Raw genomic sequence first — 22,184 nt, forward strand, 5'->3', positions numbered from 1 at the left:
TCAACAGAGACGGTTGGATTGCAACTGATTGAAAGTGGCCCACCACAGATCTCACTCTAAGGTCTTTCTCACAGGGGAACGCCCCCATTCTGACTTTTCTGTCCTCTTCTTCGGCACTGGTGATGGAGAATAGTGTCACGCTGTTGACCTCTTGGGTGCCAAAGAAGTATGCCGGGAGGAGGTCAGCACCAGGGAGCCTGGTCCATACTGGGTTTCCCTAATGGATGCCAGTACACTCCTGGTCAAGGAAGTACTTGGTGCCAGGTCAGGCTGCAGCTCTGAAGCAGGTGAAGTGCCCCCTCCATGAGAAGAAATTTCAACTGATTGTTTCTTTTTTGTTCTTGGTTTGAAATTCCTACAAATCTGGCACTTTCCTTGGATGTGACCCTCCCAGGTATTTCAAACAGCTGTCATGGGGGTCACTTATTGGAATGTGTTTGCAGCACGCTCCACACTGTTTGAAGCCCTTGGATGTAGGCATGCCCTGTGGTCCGGGCAGGATAGCCCCGCAGGGTGAATGCTTACAAGTAAACTAACTATTAATTACTTACTATACTTATTCTAACTAACTATTTACACTTATTTACAATTTAGTTAAAGAAAGAAGATCACTATGGGGATCACTTGCTGAGCAAGAGTTAAGAGCATTCCAGCAACCACCATGGACAGAAGGAACTGAGGAAGAGGCAGGTTGGCAGGTGCCTAAATGCCATGCCATGAAGGCACCACTCCAGGGGGCACCAGAGTCGACCTGACAGATATCACTGGAGGGGGGGAGGAAGACTTCCAGTGACAGCGCACGCGATAGACACACACCTATACTGGCATGGACATGAGGAAGCACTCAAAGAACAGTCTATATCTACTCTGCTGAGTCAGTTAATTATTGTCAGTAAGTTGCTATCCCCCAGGCACACTTGTGGCTCTGACAGTGGTATAGATCCATGTGTGTATTACAGACTTGGTCACCATCCTACCTACTTCTCAGGATTTAAAATCCAGGTGGGATAGCTGGGTCTCTGCTAACTATTTCTATGCAGACCAAAGACCAAGCACAACAAATGTGTTTGCTTACCCTCCGTCCTGTACCCTTATGGACCACAGGCACCCGCTCCTCTCCTGTGAGTGAGTTTATGTCCAGTTTGCTGGGGTCCTTGCAGCGCTGCCTCCTCTGCTTGGGCTTGTCTGAAAAACTCTAGAATGCAAATAAGAGAGCATTAATCAGAATGGATGGCTAGAAAGTTGGAGGGAGAATGGCCAAGCCAAGCTGATGGTGTGAGGGAGGAGCATCTGTGCAGGCCGCACTGCACAGCTCTACTTTTTGGATGAGTGCAAACCTATTTTGATGGGTCTGAAGATGCTTTTGCTATGCCTCAGCCTAGACTAACAACTCCATCTCTGGCTGATGTCTCTGCACACCCAGGAATGCTGCCTGTCACTAAATTCACCGCAGAGAGACTATGCTGGATCTTCTTAAAAAGTCCCAGCCATAATTCGGAAAGGAAGAGCACAGCAGTATGTGCCACAGTGTGTCAGCATCTCACATGCCTGGCCATCTGTCTGTGACCAGCTAGTGTCTCTTGTCTGTCTTAACCTTAGATTGGAAGCTCTTTGGGCCACTGGACCACCTTTTGGTTCTGCGCTTGCACAGACCTTGTGCAGTGGCGTCCTGGTCCAAAAATTAGGACACCTCGCCACTACGGTAATACAAGTAATTAATAATCATGCCTATCCTACCAGACGTACTCCAGATACAAACCCTAACCCCGATCTCCTTCTACTCTCAGACTGCAAGTCTAGGGGAGCAAGTGTGGACCCATGGTTAGTGTATAGGACTGGGAGTCAAGATTCCAGGATTCTAGTCAGACTCTGCCCCGACTTCCTGAGTGACCGTCATGAAGTCCCTTAATTTCTTTGTGCTTCTGTTTCCACATCTAGCAGGTGGATAAGACTTGTAAGTTTTGCAGTTTCCCCATTTCCTGAGTCAGTTTGATTGTGACCAATCTTTTCTCTGCATTATGGCTTTTGGCCTAACGGGGCACCAGTCTGACCCCTAATCATAGAGGCTCAGGGACATTAATACAGGCCTCAGTGTCCATGGACCCTTGTTTATTATCTGCCTATCCGCTAATCCCACCTCAGACACTCAGAGAGGAAAATGCCCTACTTGGTCCCTTTTAGGGAACTCCCCCCCCCAGAACCAGGATCGCTCTTCACAGACTAGTTGCCAGCATTGTTTTAAATGTGAGGTGCCATGAGAGGTGCCTCCACGCCTTCCCTTGCAAGTTGATTCCAGAATTTGCTGTCCAGAAGGTTTTCCTGTTATTCAGCCTACATTTTCCTTTGCTTAATTTCATCCCATTCTCTTGCTTGCTGATATTCCAGCTTTACCCGCTGCAAACCCACTGAGCCATGTGAACTCTAGATCACTGCTCTTCAGGAGTGCAACCTGCACAGCTGCAGTAAGCCAGTGCAAATGTATGGAAGGAAGAGGAAAAATATGCAGCTGCCTAAATCAGTCAGAAACCAGGGTTTTTCTGCCAAGAAAAGGCCCTAGGCCCAGTCCTGGCCTTCAGTAAAGCCCAGTCTATACTGTCAAAGGAGCACAAAGCACGTTAAAGCTGTCCTGACCAGACAGATGAGGATTGCCCCCACATGGGGAATCCCACAGAGCCAGTGTTACACCACCGCAGGCACAGGGATGACTGGGATGCACAGTGCTCCAGTAGTACTCACTGGCAGAACAGCCCCTTTGGGTGCAATTTAGAGCTTCTGGCTGCCTCCAAGACAGGACGGGGAGAGTGGCAAGGTAGCAGAAGGCCCCCCACACTCACGTGTGTTGAGTGCCACTGCTTCAGGACTCCTGAGAATCTCGCCTTGTGCATGTCGCTGGTGAGGTTTCTTTGGGCTATAACTAGCTCTGCCCGCAAATTCTGGGCTTCTCAGTTCTAAGCAGCTGGTCATGCTAACATACCCATTCGCCTCAGGAGCCGCTCACTGCCTGTGCTCTGAGCTCCCAGGGAATCTTTACACTCCTCAGATTGCAGTTCCACGTGCACAATCCCTCAGCACGTAGACACAGCTTTTTTATAGACATCATCAGTATCTCTCTTGATTCCCTTTCCGTAATGTTTCATGGTCTGCATTCAGATTAGTAAGCTACTTTATAGGCAAATGAGCCAAAATATGAAAAAACAGCCTGTTGGAAGAAGAGTTGGGTGTTTATGAACTTCTGGGAACAGGTCTGGCGTGTTCTGAACACATGCTCCTCTCCTGTCTGTCCTCCCATAGATCCTGGATAACAAATAGACACACAAGTGGGGATGGGTGATCAGGGGAGCTTTCCTCAGTCACTCAGAGCACAAGGGTTTCAAATTTCATCTTCATTTCACTTTGAAAGGCAAGAAATTATGTTCTCTCCCCTCTTGGTTTTTGCTTGTGGTTTTGTGGCTAGCCCAATTCATAGATTCCAAGGCTAGAAGGGACCATCATGATTATCTAGTTTGACCTCCATAACACAGGCCAGAGACCTGCCAAACAATAATTCCTGGAGCAGATCTGTTAGAAAAACAGCCCATCTTGATTTAAAAGTTGTCACTGATGGAGAATCCACCACAATCCTTGGCAAATTGTTCTCACTGTTAAAAATTTACACCTTATTTCCAGTCTGAATGTGTCTACCTTCAACTTCCAGCCACTGGCTCATGTTTAGACTTTTCTCTTCTAGACAGAAGAGCCCAATATTAAATATTTGTTCCCATGTAGGTACTTGTAGACTGTGATCAACTCACCCCTTAACCTTCTTTTTGATAAGCTAAATCGATTGAGCTCTTGGAGTCTATCACTATAAGGCTGTTTTTCTCCTCCTTTAATCATTCTGGTGGCTCTTCTCTGAACCCTCTTCAATTTATCAATATCCTTAAATTGTGGGCACCAGAACTGGACACAGTATTCCAGCAGGGATCACACCAGTGCCAAATATGAAGGTAAAATAACCTCTTTTCTCGCCATATAATTATCTATATGCTAGTGCAGGGAACGGAGAGAAGCTATCAGAGCTGGACAGCAGGCCTGGCTACTGAACGATGGATAAGGAGCGGATACTGGGACAAGCTTAAGCTGTGCTCAGCCTGGGATCTGAAAGATTAAGCCTGCGGAGGATTGTGCTGGTTGGGTCCAGGAGCAACTGTGCCTGGTGTTGGTGCTGTCTGCTAATCTAGGCTCTGTTCCCTGGGAAAGTGACACATCCAAACCTTGGGCACTGCAGTGTGACTTGCCCTCATGGGCTGTGTGGCTTGAGACCTGTAAATTCCTCCTACTTCAATGCCCTTGAGGTTCACTAGCAGCTCACAGGGCTGAGTAGGGCCATGCCTGCTGCCTTCTGCTCTGTTATAAAAAGTCTCCTTTGACTTAGCTGTGCTTTGTCATCCAGTGACCCAGGTGAGATATGAGCTGCAGGCACAATTTTGGGGGCACCTAGATTCAGAGCTCTGCCCATTCCCCACCCATTTTTTGAGGCACCGACCTAGTCCTGCCACATCACTGGGCAGCAAATCCTCGTAGCAGGAGCCAGCAAACAGACAGCAGGTAACAATGCCATCTGCCAGGAATGTGCAGCTATTCAAGTGTCTTTGCCCTTATTGTGTAAAGAACTGCCTTAGCCCTGCAAAAAAGGAGATACCTGCAGCTCTGGAGACCAGCCCCACCCCTTGCATCTGGATCTAAGGCAGTCAGGAAGGAGGCAGCCATCTAGACCTGACGTACTGAAGCCCGAGACCCCCAAGAGGGTCACTCTTACTGTGCTGAAGCCAGGGACATCGAGTGTGTAGTCCGACTGCTGTCTTAGCCAGTCCAGGAGACTCTTGTTTGGAACAGCCTTCTCTGTCCGGATGCTTGCGGCTGTGACAGTATGCGGAGTTGAGGTAGCGGTGACCAGCCCGTCCGGGTGCGGGCTGCTCTGTGCAGGCTGGGTCTGATCTTCCTGAACATCCTGAAGTGAAGGGAGAAGGGAGAGCCCATGTTGGGAACACCACCATACTGCTAGTTCTCTCACCCCGATGTCACAGAGAGCACCCAGGCAGAACCCGGCCCTGCAGACACCCAGGCAGGGCTTGGCAAGCCGGAGCCCAGGAGTTCCTGGTGTCCTTCATTTGGATCACCAAAAGCCACCAGGAGAAACGTTCAGCCTCACAGACACCCTGTTTGCACTAGGGGCGAGAGAGCTGGGAGATGTGGGACCAGTCTGTGCTTCTGGACGTCACCTAGAAAATGCCCTAATTGCCACGAGGCACAATGTGCTACCGGATCCTGGTTCTTGGGGAGAGGCCTCACCCCACATCCTCTCTAGGGAGAAGAAGCTCCCACCAGCTGCATCTAGAGAGGGCATGGCACTACCTCAGGCAACAGGCTCTCTGCACCCCTGGTTTGCTGGCGGTACCCAGGCTGTGGGAAATCCACCCTGAGTGGGGTTTGCAGTGCTGCAAATCTCCCACAAACTCTGCTCTGCCAGGTGGCCAGGAGCTGGCTGGCTCCACCCAGAATGGGTGTGATTCATCCCTCACCCAGCCAGCCTCCTCTGGAGTCCCAGAAGAAACCTAAAGCTTCCTTGTTCCAAGAGCCTGCTGCCCTTTCCAGGGTGAATCTCCTGGGGCATGAGGAGGGGGCAGAGCCCTGCCTTTTGCTGGGGTGGGGGAATTCAGCCCAGTACCTTCCCTGGGCTCTCCATCCCTGTGAAGCCCTGTTGTGGTAACCGGGCCTACGAATTTACCCTCATTGGGATTCCAGCTGTGAAGTGAATTAGAGTTCATGGATTGTCACAATAACCTATAATAGCAAATGGTGAGTGGAAAAAAAGAGACAGGCTGACTTAGTCCAACTCAAAGGCCTCCTGATAGATCTCAAGGACTGCGCGAAGATCACGCAGTAAATGAGCGCAGTGTGAGCCTGGAAATCAACGAATCAAAATTGGTGTATTGAAAATTAGGCCTGTTGGTGGACAAAACATCGAGAGGATGGGACCAGGATGGGCTGTTGTGCCCATCGCCCCATTCGGAGGGACTGAGAGACACAAACTGGCTGTGAGGAAGTGAAGGGGAACAATTGCTGACTGAGGCGAACCCTGGCTGACTGACGGTGGCAGGAGCTGGTTACCACAGCACTGAGAGAAGGGGAAGGAAGGTCGTTCACCATCATGGCTGCCACCCCTATCATCTCTTTCTTCACCTGGATCCTGAGAGCTGTCCTGTCCAGACCAGGTCTGTCATCACCACCTCCACTGGCTCCAGCTAAATGCTGAAGATGCCGCCCTTCCCCGCCCTGGTCTCCCTCCCATGCCCCCAATATACTCCCCAATATAATATAATATGCAAGGCCCTCAGCAGCCCGATGTAGGTATGAGTTTGCCAGGTCTCAGCCAGCAGCGAGGCTGTAAGGAGGAATTAAGCTGCAGCTGCATTTTCTACCTTTGCTGTTCTTTTCTCTCCCTCTTTTGTCTTGTCTGGTCTCTAGGAAATGGGATTGGACTTTAGCAGCAGCACCGATGACAGCTTCCCCCCATCTCCACTCACTTCTCTTTCTCCCACAGGAGTTCTTAGCATCTTTCATGCCATGTAAGAGACTGCTGAACAAGGGGTTTGTCTTCTAAAGGCTCTCCAGCTCAAGGGAAAGGGAGCTGGTACAGTGAAAGCCTGACATAACATTCTGCATTTCAAATGCTTCAACTGGTTTCCCTTCTTTTCTGTATCTTCACTGGAAGGTTAAAAGGACATTTAATGGCATGTTTCCCATGGGACTATGCAGGCTGAGGTCTCTGTATACCAAACCCTGAACCTTGTTTACTGCTGTCTCGTCTTGGACAGTGACTGAGTGCACGTTAACACCTTTGACTTTCTGAGCCCCTTCACTCCATCTACATAAATACAGTAGCCCCCACATGGGAGATCAGGTTTTAATGCTTAGCAGTACTCAAGCACTCAGGGATGTGTGCCCTGAACGGGGGCTGCAGGAAGCTCTGCAAGCCCACACCTCCCCCCTCACCAAGAGGCAGGGCCTGCCTCTCTGGGGTTGAGTCTGTTTCTACTGCTACAGGTTTGCTGTCAATGAGGGGGCAGTTGTCCAGGCCTGCCCTGCCCTGCCCTGGGATGGACAGCAGAGCTAAGCAGTTATTGAGTGAACAGCTGGATCCACGTGAGCATTCAGGTGCTGAATCCTGCCTGCTTTGGGAGGGGGAATTATTTACCCACCTGCAGCCCGGTTTGAAGGCTCCTCTCCTTCAAGAAGATAAGGTCCATCCCTTCCACATTTTTTCTCCTGCCCCGTCGTCTCCTCATGGCAGCATCATCTCTCCGGAGGCTTCCATTGACAATCTGCCCTGTGACAGGATGGATTAGCCCTGCCTGGAGGATGCCGGACAAGTCCATGCCCAGGGACCCCTGCAGGGAGTGCACTGTCCCTAACTTGGGCAGGTTACTGTTCAGGGGGAAAGGAGTGGGGTTTCCTGGGGATCCATCAGATGCTCTGGCCAGGTTCCCTGCCGAGTCCCGCCAGCCATTCAGCACTACAGGTGGACGGGAGTGTGATGCAGCTAACTGTTCGAGGCTTCTAGGTTTGGCGTCTCTCTCCAGCTCAAACTCATAGGGCTGCCTGTGCTTTCGTTCATCCTTCGTAAAGGCAGGAGCCAGGAAGCTTTCCTGTGTGCAGCAAAGCCAGAGAAATGGTCACAGCTATGGCCTACATCGCACAGGCCTTACAACACTCAGAAGCACTTTTTAAATCCAGCGCTCACTAGAATCATAGAATTATAGAGTGAGAAGGGGCTGCAAGGGCTAAAACACTGGGGAAGAGAGAGGTTTCATGGGGCTAGGAGCTGAGGGAGGGGAGTGTATAGAGACAGGTGGCTATCAAGACTGGATAGAGCTCCTCAATCTCTGCTGGAGCCCTCTATGACCCTTTACCCCCAGCCCAGAAGATAGTCACCACTTCCTTGCTAAAGGGATGGATGAAGTGGGACTTCCTGCAGAGCCCCATACTGCAGCACGTGTGCTGCAGCTCAGTGAGCTGTAGGAGTGGCTCCTGCCAGCAGCTGTTGGCCTCAGAACCAGAGCCCAGCCGCCTCTCACTCAGCAGGACAGTGCATAAGTAGGGTCTCTGTGCTGGGAAGACAGAGCACTCTACTCAGAGTGCCGGCCCCAGGGCAGTGCCTCTGTTACACCCCTGCTGGGGTGTAGGCAGAGCACCGTGTTCTCGGCTAAGCTGAGTGCGGGAGGAGGGATTTTGAAGCACCTCTCCCTCCAAAGGAAGGTGAGCAGAGCCGCTCACAGAAATGCATCGAGTTGTTTCGCTGGGACCTCCAGCTGCTGTTCTCATAATGTCAGTAAATAAAGGGGCACCCCTGGGATGAGATTATACATGTTGCCCCAGGGGTTGCTGTGACTCGTCACCCCACAGTGACCTAACTATCCGCCCACCTGGTACCTGGGTGAATGCCAGGTGTGGGGGGGGAAGGGTCTCCAAGCTGCCCCTGGGACTATACAATACACTGCAAATTGCAGAACAATGAGAGCTAGAGGAGGGCAAGCTGCGGAGTTCCCCAGGCTGGGAAGCCCTGAACACCAGGGAGGTGGAATTCCTAAGGGGTAGGTGGTCTGGCCACGTGCCCTGACACCCTCACCTTTTGTACTTGTGCAACTAACACTCCGTTGTTGAAGCTGGGGTCCGGGGCTTCTGGCTCGGCAAAGCTGTTCCTAGTGCCTGCGTTGCTGGCTAACCCTGATGTGGGCATCAGGGTTTGTGTTTCAAACTGCTGGCTAGAAGAGGGCCACTTGCCCTTTAAGATGGCGTGACAGATATTATCTATGCGGTTAATGATCACTCGGTCCTGCAAGCAGAAGCAGACAGCTCAGTAGCATGGCAAACCCAAGGCCATGGCATGCAAAGGGCAATGTGGACGGACAGGCCCTTGAGCCCCGAGGGAAATGCAGAGAGCCTGTGGGAGTGAATATGGAACCCCCTCTCTTTTCACAAATGTTGCAGGGACCAATGCTTTCTGAAGATTTCTAAAGGCCCCGGATACACATGTGAACTTGTGTCTGGGTGCACACCCATGCACATGTGTGCCATGGGACACTGAGTATGGAATGGGAAATTCAGCCCAGGCAGAGGGCCTGCGCTAAGTCTGTGCTTCACTTCCATCCCACTGGGCCCCTTGCTCGGCCTCCCTGTGGTACCCCCAAATCCTGCTTGCAGCAGTGGGATTTCTGTGCATTCAGTCCCTTGCCTACTCACTAACATGGACCAGGGCCATAGAGGTGGGTGGCTGGGTTTTTGCCCAGGAATAAGCCTAGTGAAGGGTGGCAAGGCAGAGAAGCTGGGCCGGGGTGGCCCCAAATTATGAATGATTCAGACAGGTGCAGAACTGATTCTGAAGCCACCTTAGGCCACTCTGAGAAGGAGTAGAGCGTCTTCTCCTGCAGCAGCTGGGCAATGGTGGGTGCACGGGAATCCTGCAGCTCGTCCATCTCTCCAACCTGGGCACAGGGAGAGCTCTTGCTCTCCTCTTCCAAATACTTCTCTGGACAATCTAGGCAAAGTGACAAACAGAAGGTGCCATCTTAACCCTGGAGCCCCCCACTGCGTGGTTGGTGCCGTCAGCACCCCACTCACCAGCCATCATTTGGGACTATTTTTCTTTTCAAAAAGTGAACCCGTTGACTGTGAGTGGGCTGAGCGGCTGGTCAGCAGTGGCTGGGGGAGCCCTGGCCCTGGAGTTCTGTTACTGACCTCAAGGGAGCAGGGCTTGGCCCAAAGCCACTGAACAATGAACCAGCTGAAGGCCAAGGCCAGCCATGTTGGCAGGAACGGACACAGCCCTGCCCAGTCTGAGCCACCCAGTCCTAAGTGGACAGTGCGAGCCCCCCTTGCACAGGGCAGTGCCAAGTCCTGGGAAGGATCAGGGAGGGCAGAGTGAGCCCCCCATCACAGGGCAGTGCCCAGTGCTAGCAGGAGCAGAGAGGGCAGGATGAGCCCTCTTGTCATGGGGGCAGTAAGGGCGCAGAATGACACACAAACACACACACACACACACACCGAAGGCCTCCTGGAAGCCCAAGTGCAGTCTGTGTTTGCTCCTCTTACCCCAGTGAGAATATTATTTCTCAGAAAGCCACATGCCCCCAACCACAAGGCAGGTGCAGCTGCCACTTGATGCTGCAGGCTGGCACACACACAGGCTTGCTGCCCAGGGTGCATGGGCATGCCTGCCAGCCAGACAGTGCCGTACCTCGGCTCTGGCCAGTGCCCTCTTTCTCTTCCTCATCTTTGTTCTCACATTCATCGTCTTCCTGCTTTGGCTTGTGCTCTTCCAGGTGCCAGGCCGTGCTGCTCCCCATCTGCGCAGCAGAGCCAGCTTCCCAGTGCTCCCCTCCCATGCTGACGGACCCAGCCTTTGGGAGCTCCGGCTGAGCAGCTGCAGCTGGGCTAGGTGCTGGGGGGAGGCTGTTCGGCCAGTCTGGCAAATGCTCTGCAGCGCTCTTGTGGTTGGCCTCCCCATCCCCTGCCCCACTGTTACACTGCAATGCCACCTGTCCTGAAAGCTCTGCCTCACCATTCACTCCTGGGCAAGTGTTCTTGGGAGCAGGAAGGCTGGAACCAGATTCCTCCCCCGCTAGTGTGTTAGCTTTGGGGTTCCCTTCAGTCCTGGCCTCTGGGGTGCCCCTCAATCCTTCTACAGCATCTGCTGCCATCTCAGAATTCTCCTCCTCTTCCTCCTCGCTGTGGCTCTGACTTGGCACCGATTTATCCTCCAAGCCTTTCTTGTGTAACAGGCCCATGAACCTCTGCTCCGGTGGGATCTTTATCTCCAAGTTATGGAGACTGGGCCCATACAGGCCTAGGCTGATCACCCCCTCCGTACTGGCGAGCACAGGTGACCCAGGCCCTGGATTGGCCCGCTGCAAAGCATCACTGATCTCGGTGGAGACACTCCTGGAGGGCTGGCTGGCTGGGGCTGAGGGCCAAGGCTCCCCACCTTCATTGGGACTATCCATTTGGTCACAGCCCATCTGCAAGCTCTCCAGGAAGGAGGTCTCTCTGATGGCCTCAGCCTCACAGCTGGAAGGGTCCTCATCCCCATCTAGTTTGCCCTCAGCAAATTTGGCAGCACTGTTGCTGACATGTGTACAGCTGGGGCTGTCATGGGCGAGAGAGCTGTGCTCACTGGGGCACGCCTTCTCCTCATACATCATGCACATCAGAGAGTCCGGCAAGGAGCTCTCATCACAGTTCATGGAAATGATGTCCCGCACTGTCGACAGGAACGTGTCGCAGCTCATGTCCTGGGGGCTGCCCTCCGCTCGGGAGAGCGCATCCTCCAGGTTTTCGAGCTTGATCTGGCTCTCAGCTTCGTTCTCCAGGGACTCACAGGTCCTTTCCATCTGGCAGTATGAAGGGGAGCCATAGAGTTTGGAGTTCATCTGATGGAGGCAGCACAGGTTTTCTGGGCCTTGGGCACCTGCTCTTTTGTGCTGAGCATAGTTTCTATATGCGTCCAAAAATGACAGCTCAGGATCGTTCATGATGTAGTAGTCAGTGCGGTTCAGTCCATGCTTGGCTGTTCCAAGCAGCAGGTCCCGGTCATGCTTGCCACACTCCCACCAGACAGGAAGGTACAGGCTGGGCCTGCACAGCGTGAGCCGCTCATGGAGCTGCGGGTACTTGAGCACTTGCTCCCGGACCTTCCTTAGAAGTTCAATCCGGTACAGCGTTCTTGCAGCACGCTCCTCTGTGATTGGCTCAACGTAGATGCTGGGATCAGGTGGACCTGCTTTGGGAAGAAAGAGGCAGAGACCTCATTAGACAGAGCACAGAAGGATATACAGACAAACCTTGCTACTATGCTGTACACTGGGGGTTACCGTTTGGCTGAGGTTCACAGGTGTGAGAAGAACTGTCAGGGGTGACAGCAACAGCAGCTTGGGAAATTTATCACCGCCATCTAGTGGTTACCAGTCAGTGTGATCTCTGCTGCAAATTGCACCATGGAGAAGCAGCAAGTTAGGGATTGGTGGGGCTGTTTGTCTAGTTTGTGTCTCCATAGTTCAAGAGTCATTTGGAGAGGAGAAGGGGACAACATAAAGTTCCTGATTCGTGGGTATTGACCCTGGAATCACATGTAACTAAACTGGCCAGGGTTTGGTTTCTAAATTTCCTCTCTAACCAGCCAGAATGAAGAAGAGTTTCTCACCTTCATCAACTGCTCCAAGGGTAGTAATTCACCTGCGGATATTTCAGAGCCCTCCCATCAACTCTGGGTGGGGGAGGGATAGCTCAGTGGTTTGAGCATTAGCCTGCTAAACCCAGGTTGTGAGTTCAATCCTTGAGGGGGCCATTTAGGGATCTGGGACAAAAATAGAGGATTGGTCCTGCTTTGAGCAGGGGGTTGGACTAGATGACCTCCTGAGGTCCCTTCCAACCCTGATATTCTATGATTCTATGAAAAAAGAAAAGGAGGACTTGTGGCACCTTAGAGACTAACAAATTTATTTGAGCATAAGCTTTCGTGAGCTACAGCTCACTTCATCAGATGCATTCAGTGGAAAATACAGTGGGGAGATTTATATACACAGAGAACATGAAACAATGGGTGTTACCATACACACTGTAACAAGAGTAATCAGGTAAGGTGAGCTATGGGGGGGTGGGGGGGAAGGGGAGAGAGGAACCTTTTGTAGTGATAATCAAGGTGGGCCATTTCGAGCAGTTAACAAAAACGCCTGAGGAACAGCGGGGGGGAGGGGAATAAACATGGGGAAATAGTTTTACTTTGTGTAATGATCCATCCACTGCCAGTCTTTATTCAAGCCTAAATTAATTGTATCCAGTTTGCAAATTAATTCCAACTCAGCAGTCTCTCCTTGGAGTCTGTTTTTGAAGTTTTTTTTGTTGAAGAATTGCCACTTTTAGGTCTGTAATCGAGTGACCAAAGAGATTGAAGTGTTCTCCAACTGGTTTTTGAATGTTATAATTCTTGACATCTGATTTGTATCCATTGATTTTTTTACGTAGAGACTGTCCAGTTTGGCCAATGTACATGGCAGAGGGGCATTGCTGGCACATGATGGCATATATCACATTGGTAGATGCGCAGGTGAACGAGCCTCTGATAGTGTGGCTGATGTGATTAGGCCCTATGGTGGTGTCCCCTGAATAGATATGTGGACACAGTTGGCAACGGGCTTTGTTGCAAGGATAGGTTAGTGGTTCTGTTGTGTGGTTGCTAGTGAGTATTTGCTTCAGGTTGGGGGGCTGTCTGTAAGCAAGGACTCGCCAGTCTCCCAAGATCTGTGAGAGTGATCTGTCCTTGCTTACAGACAGCCCCCCAACCTGAAGCAAATACTCACCAGCAACTGCACACCACACAACAGAACCACTAACCCAGGAACCTATCCTTGCAACAAAGCCCGTTGCCAACTGTGTCCACATATCTATTCAGGGGACACCACCATAGGGCCTAATCACATCAGCCACACTATCAGAGGCTCGTTCACCTGCACATCTACCAATGTGATATATACCATCATGTGCCAGCAATGCCCCTCTGCCATGTACATTGGCCAAACTGGACAGTCTCTACGTAAAAAAATCAATGGACACAAATCAGATGTCAAGAATTATAACATTCAAAAACCAGTCGGAGAACACTTCAATCTCTTTGGTCACTCGATTACAGACCTAAAAGTGACAGGTTTCAGAGTAACAGCCGTGTTAGTCTGTATTCGCAAAAAGAAAAGGAGTACTTGTGGCACCTTAGAGACTAACCAATTTATTTGAGCATGAGCTTTCGTGAGCTACAGCTCACTTCATCGGATGCATACCGTGGAAACTGCAGAAGACATTATATACACACAGAGACCATGAAACAATACCTCCTCTGGCCCAACTTGATGATCACTTTAGATAAGCTATTACCAGCAGGACAGTGGGGCGGGAGGAGGTATTGTTTCATGGTCTCTGTGTGTATATAATGTCTTCTGCAGTTTCCACGGTATGCATCCGATGAAGTGAGCTGTAGCTCACGAAAGCTCATGCTCAAATAAATTGGTTAGTCTCTAAGGTGCCACAAGTACTCCTTTTCTTTAGATCTAAAAGTGGCAATTCTTCAACAAAAAAACTTCAAAAATAGACTCCAAGGAGAGATTGCTGAATTGGAATTAATTTGCAAACTGGATACAATTAATTTAGGCTTGAATAAAGACTGGCACTGGATGGGTCATTACACAAAATAAAACTATTTCCGCATGTTGATCAGGACTCTGCACTTGTCTTTGTTGAACCTCATCAGATTTCTTTTGGCCCAATCCTCTAATTTGTCTAGGTCCCTCTGTATCCTATCCCTACCCTCCAGCATATCTACCAGTCCTCCCAGTTTAGTGTCATCTGCAAACTTGCCGAGGGTGCAGTCCACGCCATCCTCCAAATCATTAATGAAGTTATTGAACAAAACCGGCCCCTGGACCGACCCTTGGGGCACTCTGCTTGATACCGGCTGCCAACTAGACATGGAGTCATTGATCACTACCTGTTGAGCCCGACGATCTAGCCGTTCCTTCTGAACAGGGATCCCACCATGCACAGAATCATAGAAATGTAGGACTGGAAGGACCTCAAGAGTCCAGTCCCTTACCATCACCTACAGGGGTTTGTCTAGCCTGTTCTTAAAAACCTCCAGTGACAGAGATTCCACAACCTCCCTGGGCAATTTGTTCCAGTGCTTAACTACCCTGACAGTTAGGAAGTTTTTCTAACCTAAATCTCCCTTGCTGAAATTTAAGCCCACTGCCTCTTGTCCTGTCCTCAGTGGATAAGGAGAACAATTTATCACCCTCCTCTTTAAAACAACCTTTTACATAATTGGAGACTGTTCTCATCTCCCCACTCAGTCTTCTCTTCTCCAGACAAAACAAACCCAACTTTTTCAATCTTTCCTCAGAGGTCATGTTTTTTAGACCTTTAATCATTTTTGTTGCTCTTCTCTGGACCTTCTCCAATTTGTCCACATCTTTCCCAAAGTGTGGTGCCCAGAACTGGATTCAGCCCTGGTCTACACTGGGGGCGGGGGGACCGATCTAAGTTACACAACTTCAGCTACATGAATAACATAGCTGAAGTCGACGTACTTAGACCTACTCACCGTGGTGTCTTCACCGCGGTAAGTCGACTGCTGCCGCTCCCCCGTCGACTCTGCCTGTGCCTCTCGTGGCGCTGGAGTACAGGAGTTGACGGGAGAGTGCTTGGGGGTCGATTTATCATGTCTAGACTAGACATGATAAATCGATCCCCGCTGGATCAGGAAGTGAAGACATACCCTCAGTGCTCTAGGTGAGGCCTTACCAGCATGGAGTAGAGAGGAAGAATTACTTCTTGTGTCTTGCTTACAACACTCCTACTGACACATCAGTTTACACAGGGCATTTCCTGAGGATCAATGACTGCGAGGAATTGTGCTGGAGGTGGGCACTCCAGGAACTGCTCGGGGATGAGACTGCTGCTGCTATTCTTGAAAGCAAATCATTATATGTTCAATAATCCCCTGTGGGTGGTTTTTCTATCTCTGATTTTTCAGTGCCATGTGGTGGGTAGTCTGGCAACACAGGGAACATCCAGAGGGCTGATGCCGTGTGTGTTAGCTGGCCACGACCTCCCTAAGCCTGCTGTAGACTTCCAGGATGGCTCATCCTGTGATAACTCATCTCTAACAGGAAATCCTGCAGTGACTGAGATATGGCAGTGCTCTGGATTTCACTTGGCCTGTATCAGCACGAGTGACAGGAAGGGAAGGTGGGCTACACAGCTACACTATGAGCAGGGCAGGGTACCTGTATCAGACAGTGGGCATGTTCAGTTTTGAGGACATCTGCTTGGGGCTGTTTGGTTCCCTCCACTGTTGCTGGAGGTTCCCATCTCAGGTCAGGACTCATTTTATCCTTACTTCTTTTTCCGGAGTGTCCAGGGTGGGCTGGCGAAATGCCAGGGACATGGTGGCCATGGTGAGGTAAGCACTGTGCAAGCTCCGTCCAGGCTATCAAGAAGGGAAGGTCTCCAGCCAGAGCCTATGGCACTGGAAAGAGCCTCCTGCTTGATCAGGTGTGAAGGGTCACATAACAGGCAGCCAATCAGCAAAGAGATGGGCAGGTCACTAGAATTCCAGTCGCCCCCACTTTCCTTTCTCCCTGACAAGGTGCAAGCTCCAGCCCTTCCCAGGGCATTCCTGGTCCAAGAGGGCCTCCCCACCACTGCCCCACATGCTGGCAGCGTCCTCTCCACTCACCGTCCTCTTTCCACAGGGGGAGACGGCAGACATTCCTGCACATGGCCACAAAGCTGTAGAAGTATTTCTCCAGGCTCTCGTCTGTCTTCTTCTCCAAGCGGGAAATGGCTCGGAACTGGGTCCAATCAAAGGCCTTCCTCTCCTGGTCATAGATGACCCCGAAGGAGGAGACAGTGCGGTAGAAATCTGCCTGCTCCCTTCTCGTCCATCTGCAGGGCAGGGAGAAACACGCACATTCATGAGAAACATTTCTTTATAGTCTTGTGCTTTCCCACTGTGTCTGGTGCCAGTGAGAGGCACTAGCTGGAGAGCCCTGGGGAACAGAGTGCTCTCCCACCCCCAAGAACAGGCTCCACACACACTTCCCTACAATGGCCTCAGGGACTTCCTCGGAGCCAGCCAGTTGTTGCCCCCTTGGCTCAAACATGAATAAGGGGCCCACTTGGTACCATTGTGGCAATAGCGGCTTTTGTGCTGTGTACACTTGGCCAACAGGAACTGGATTGACTCAGGCTGCAGCACCACCAGAGGTAGTGGCTTAGTCTGGGACATGCTCACCCCAGTGATGTAGAGCAGCCAGCCCCAGTCCCGGGCAGCCATACAGTCTGTAGTTGTCAGGTATAGACAGCTGGATGAAGAGTTCAGTAGAGCTCTCCTGATCTGCAAAGCTTTCCAAAGAACTTCCCAATCAGCAACTTCTTAGACATACTGTACAACTGGGTATCAGGCTGTAGCACCTGCAGGTGCAGAGCTCTTCTCCTGACTCATCCTTGGAGCTAGACCAAGTGGGTCTTATTAAACTCCACTTAGGCTCAGTCTCCCTGGCAGGAGATACAGAAGGAAGGGTAGAAGGCCCTGCAGGGAGAAATCCTGATCAGCCTGTCCACAAGGAAGTCTCAAGGATGGGCACATGTTTGCAAGGGCAGCACTGCCTTGCTGAGAATGACAGCAGCCCTCTGTCAGACGAAGGGCTGGAGTTTGGGTGAGTGCTATCCCGCTGCACTCCAGCCCCGTTCAAGGGTTTGCAATTTCACCCAGGTTTCTGTCTGAGCAGCACGAGAGCAAAGGCATTTGATTGGGGCATTTAATTTTACTGCATGATGGTTTGTCACTGTGCCCCAGTCTCTGCTTTCCTGTCATAGGGGAACAAGAGGCTTGCCTGATGAAATTAAACAACAGCATACTTAGAGCCAGTGCAAGGAAATGCTCCTCTACCCAGTGACCCTGTGCCTCCTGCTGTGCCAGCCAGTGCCACAGAGAGCAGACAATGTGGCTGGATTTCAAAAGCAGTGGGTAACTTCTGGGCATTGGGCACACTAGGAACACAGGCTCAGGCTGTGAGGATGATAATCCAACCTTATGCTTCTGGGTCCAGGTGGAGGGGCAGGAAGGATCCCCAGCCCCTCCTCACACATGGCATGGCCCAAGCTGGGGCTAGAGTGTGTCCTGGCAGCACAGGGCAGTAGCCCCTGTAGGAGGCAGAAAGCCAGACTAGATGGCCCAGTCTGGCACAGCAGTGTGACCCAGGCCACCAGAAGTCCCCCTCATTCCTCCTTTCAAACAGCTGTTAGCTGGAACAGCTCCTGAAGGAGGCTGAGTCTTGGTCCAGCCTACATGGAATGAGATCCAGTCTTGGCCCATGCTGGTGCCTGCCTGGGGGTCTGTGACCTGCCCTGCAGGTGTTACCCCAGGCACTTGATTTCCGGGTGGGAGAGTGCAGGCGTTTTCCGCCACGGGGACCTGCTTGGCGGGTGTTACTCCAGGCACCTGATTCCTGGTTGTGGGGAGTGCAGGCACTTTCTGGCCACAGGGGCAGTGCGTGTGCCTGAGAGAAGATGTTGAGCCAGCTTGTCTCGGCCGCCTTGGAAGACAGAGGCTGTTCTTGGGGGTTTCACTGGGTAAACGCAGGGGCCAGTGACTCCCAGAAAGGTCCTGCTCAGCTGCTCTGTTGGCCAGTCCTTTCTGTTACCTTTTCTGCATTTCCTTGTTCACCGGGTCCAACTCAGCAGCTCTCCTGAACATCTCCTCTTGCAGCCAGTAGCCATGGTTACTGGGCACAAGCATCTCGGCTCGGGGGGGCAGCTCCTTGCGGTTGCAACGCTGGTAAACGGTGACGAGCCGCCGCAGTCTGGCTGTGAGGGCGGACGAGACAGGCCAGCAGGATCTTTCTGAGTCGGAGCCATCCTGGGCTTCAAACATCAGCAAGGACATTAATATTTAACACACACAGCCAGAGGCAGGTGGGGGGGGAAATCCTCATTAAACAGCTCCCTACCCCTCACACAGAGGGGCCAGAGGATCAGGGCCAGGCCACTGCTGCCTCCATTCCCCAGGGCAGCAGCAGAGGGCGCCAGGGGCTGGCTGGATGACCATCCATGAGCCCTTCCTTCTGGACCCCTGCATCACAGCTCAGCTTGGCTTGTGCTCCTTTCAGACTGAGCCTAGTTTTGGGGAAAGGGGTTGGAACAAGAGACAGCTCCACGTCACCCTGGAGCGTGCCCAGCTCTCATGCGAGAGGGCGGCGTGGCTAATGGCTCATATGGCCTGTCTCTATTCTGCAAGGGGGCTGCTTGCACTGGCTGCAGGACCCGTCCACCAGGTATTTGACTGAGCCACACCTTACTCATTTCACACAGGCCATTGAACAGCTGGGCCCCATTCCTGCCTTGCAGGCACTGCCAGGCTGGGTTTGACTGGTCCCGGAGGGGAAAGGCTCCATCTCCCAGCACTGTGACCCCCAGTGTCTGCTGGCTGCCTCTCCCAGGCGGCGAGTACCTGTGCCATGCACACATCTGCCTCAGATCAGCTATGCCTGAGCTGAGCTATGGGGCAGCCCCTTGGGCACAACAGGAGGTTTGCATTTGGGGGAAGGGACAAGGGGCACATTTTGGTCTCAATTTTGGTCAGATTTTACTGGGATCAGACTCATTTCATATGGGAGCTAATTCCAGTTTGAGTCCAGGCAGCACGGTTGGGTGGGTGATCTGGAAATGGGAGACAAGATGCTCATGCTCCAGTTTCCGCTCCCCCACTGTGGGCCCTGCTTGCTGCCTTCTATAACAGGGGACAATTCCTTTCCTGGGGCTGGGTTTGATCAGTGCTTCCAGAAGGCACAGCTCAACTGCCCACTGTTGTTACCCAGGGCTCCACAGCTGTCCCCTGCGCCCCAGAGAGGGACCTGCCAGCTGTTTAAGAACACGCTGTCACTGTTGGACAGTTTCACATTAGCACACAGATGCCTTGCATAGCGCTGCCTTCTGTTACTGCAGCGCCTAGCAACCTCAGCTATGGGCAAGGCCCCCCGCACGAGGTGCCACACGCACAGAGCAAGCCATCCAGAAGGCACAGCCTCACCTGCCACATTGTCATCCTGCTTCTCAGCAGCTTCTCCACACAAATTCCCAGAGTCCTGCAGAAAAAGTAAGACTCGGGCCATCAAAATCCACCCTGAGAGGAGAGCATTTGCCCACCTGGCCGGTCAGGAGCAGGTGTCGAAAAGATCTAAGCAGCCACACACGCCCATCCGCTTCCAATGCCTGCATCCCACCTGCTGGCCGATCTCTGAGTGTGGTGGGCCTGGCACTGTCCGTGCTCATCTCCCACCTATCTCTCAGCACGGGCAGTGTCTCACTGGCTGCAGGGTTTGCAGGCAGCCCCTGTCAAGCAATGGGAGCTCCTCACCCTCTGACTGGAGGGAGCCGCTCTCACGTCACAGCCCAGACGCTCCCCCATGCTGGCCCCAGCCTGGGAAGGCCGCACAAACGTTAACGCTCTTGCGTCGCTCTGGGGCATTACAGAGGACTCACTGGTTGGGGAGAATCACTGACCCCGCAACATGTGCTCTGCCCTAGGTGGAGAGCAGCCCAGAAGAGTGCAGAGCTCAGCTGTTGCTGAAGGGCCCAGTGCTCCCAGGGAGCCACTGGAAAGAGAAGGTGTGGCCCTAGCCCCTGCCAGCACAGAGAGGGCAGAGCCAGGCCCAGGACACTCTGCTGGGCCTGCACCTTGCTCTGGGGCCCAGCAACCCTGCACCAAGGTGGGGGACAGCCCACAGAACTCTTGGCACCTACGAAGGGTCTGACAGGATCACATGTTCCTACAGGCCTGGGAAGAGGCATAGAGCCAGGGTGACTTAGGTGCTGTCTCAGAGCCCTCTGGAAGAAGGCAGATCCTGCAGATGGATGGATTCATGGTGCAGGGAAGGTGGTTTGGGACTCGCTGGGGTGGAGGCAGGAGTAGGGAAAACAAGCCAGAAGGGACACTAGCCCATGGCTGAGCTCTCCTGGAGGCAGCAGAGGAGGAAGCAATAGTGGGACAGCGAGGCGTGTTATCCAGGGTTGTCTGGCCAGGCCCTGACCAGCAGGATGGCTCAAACTCTGTCACACTGACTGTCTGCAGGCTACCCCTGCTGGAGCTGGACCCGCTCTAGCCAGGCAAGGGCCTTCTAGAGAAAGAGCAAGCACCACCCCACGGGCAAGGGGAGAGCCATCTCTAGGGGCCCTGGTAATCCCACGCTCCATTCTGGGCACCTCAACGCCAGGGCAACAGGTGCAAACTGGGGGCTCAGATGTGAGCAATGAACATGCTCAGAGCCTGCAAGGGCTGTTTCCTGGAGAGACGGACGGCTCACTCCTGCCTGGCTCAGTGATGCTGAAGGCAACAGCAGTGGGCCACAGCTGGGAGTGGTGCAGCCCAAGTGGTACAAGGGGGTAGCTCGGAAGCGTAGAGGAGGTCTCAGGGAAAGCTGGCTGGGTGTAAGTTGTACCAGGCAGGGGGATTATCAACCAGGGTAGGGGGCAGTGACATCGCTCGGGCCTTTTATGACCAGCCTGCACGGGACAGGGAAAAGGGGCTGTGGGAAGGGTCCTATGCGGGAATTCTGGACAATCCCACTAGGCATGCGTCCCATTTCCCAGGGAGTTGGGGCGCAGGCGGTGGAGTTACCTGGAGAAAGGCAGACCCAGGAGCATGGATCTAAAGCTACAGAGGGAGAGCACAGCACGGCTAATGCAGATAGTGGGGAGAGTGGAGGGCTGCTGCCCCAGGTCCTTTTAAGAGGAAGCGTCTCAACGTGCCATAAGCCGCAGCCTCTGTGGAGCCAAGTCAAACAAGTGGCGTGTGCATTGCTGCTGCATCTGCTGGGCTTCAGAAGCCGCCTGTTCTCCCTGCGCAGCTCAGCCTGCTGTCCCGGGAAGGCGCCTGGACAGAGAACTTGTCAGTTCCCCGCAGGCACAGAGGCTGCTGGAAAGGGAGTGAAGCAAATGCCTTTCCTCAGCCCCCCCCGGCTCTCAGATGAGAAGCAGCTGCTGCTCAGGGCTGAGTGATTTGCAGGGGCAGCACATGGCAGGGGTGGGGCTCTGCTGGGGCCCTTCCCTCTGCCAGCCTAAGGATGGTGAGTGGGGATCCCAGCTGTCGGGATCAGCAGCTGAGCAGAGGGTTTGTGCTGCCCTCCCCGTCAGGATGAACCCAGACAGCGCAGGGTGGGGCTAATGGTGCTGGCCCCTCTTCACTGCTGGCTGGGCCTGGCCCCATCACTGCACTCTCTATCCTGCAGCTCCAGACTTGCTCCTTCTAAATCCTTCCCTGCTGAGCCCTGCCTCATCTCCCACTCTGCACCCTCCCCTCAGTGCCTCTGCTATCCCCCCCTGGATGCTAGGTGGGGGGCAGGGCTGCCTTGGGCTGGGGGAACTGGACTGCCCTGGGCCAGGATAAGCACCAGGTGTGGGGCAGGGGACTGAGCTAGATGCCGGGCTGGGGTTCCTTAGGCCACAGGGCCGGGCAGCCCTGAGCTGGGCTAGACGACAGGCTGGGGGAGGAAGGTTGGGCTGGGGGGGTTAGGCTGCCCTGGGCTGAACTAGGTGCCAGC

At 52.9% G+C, this 22,184-nt stretch overlaps 1 protein-coding gene across 6 annotated transcripts in view; it reads right to left on the reverse strand.

Moving 5' to 3' along the window:
* Positions 1-22,184, reverse strand: part of CHD6 (chromodomain helicase DNA binding protein 6) — a 181,725-nt gene that overhangs the window by 13,895 nt on the left and 145,646 nt on the right. For 3 of the 6 annotated variants that reach the window (XM_048820466.2, XM_048820467.2, XM_048820464.2), the window contains 9 exons: positions 19,676-19,730; positions 18,291-18,510; positions 16,322-16,530; positions 10,277-11,818; positions 9,429-9,577; positions 8,669-8,875; positions 7,242-7,688; positions 4,799-4,990; positions 1,076-1,195 (listed from right to left, as the gene is read on the reverse strand). In XM_048820466.2, the coding sequence (XP_048676423.1) occupies positions 1,076-1,195; positions 4,799-4,990; positions 7,242-7,688; positions 8,669-8,875; positions 9,429-9,577; positions 10,277-11,818; positions 16,322-16,530; positions 18,291-18,510; positions 19,676-19,730 (3,141 nt within the window). The remainder of the gene's footprint in view (positions 1-1,075; positions 1,196-4,798; positions 4,991-7,241; positions 7,689-8,668; positions 8,876-9,428; positions 9,578-10,276; positions 11,819-16,321; positions 16,531-18,290; positions 18,511-19,675; positions 19,731-22,184) is intronic. The other 3 variants (XM_048820470.2, XM_048820465.2, XM_048820469.2) reach the window with 2 other exon arrangements.

The sequence above is a fragment of the Caretta caretta genome, chromosome 13, assembly GCF_965140235.1.
Source record: "Caretta caretta isolate rCarCar2 chromosome 13, rCarCar1.hap1, whole genome shotgun sequence".
Classification (NCBI taxonomy): Eukaryota; Metazoa; Chordata; order Testudines; family Cheloniidae; genus Caretta; species Caretta caretta.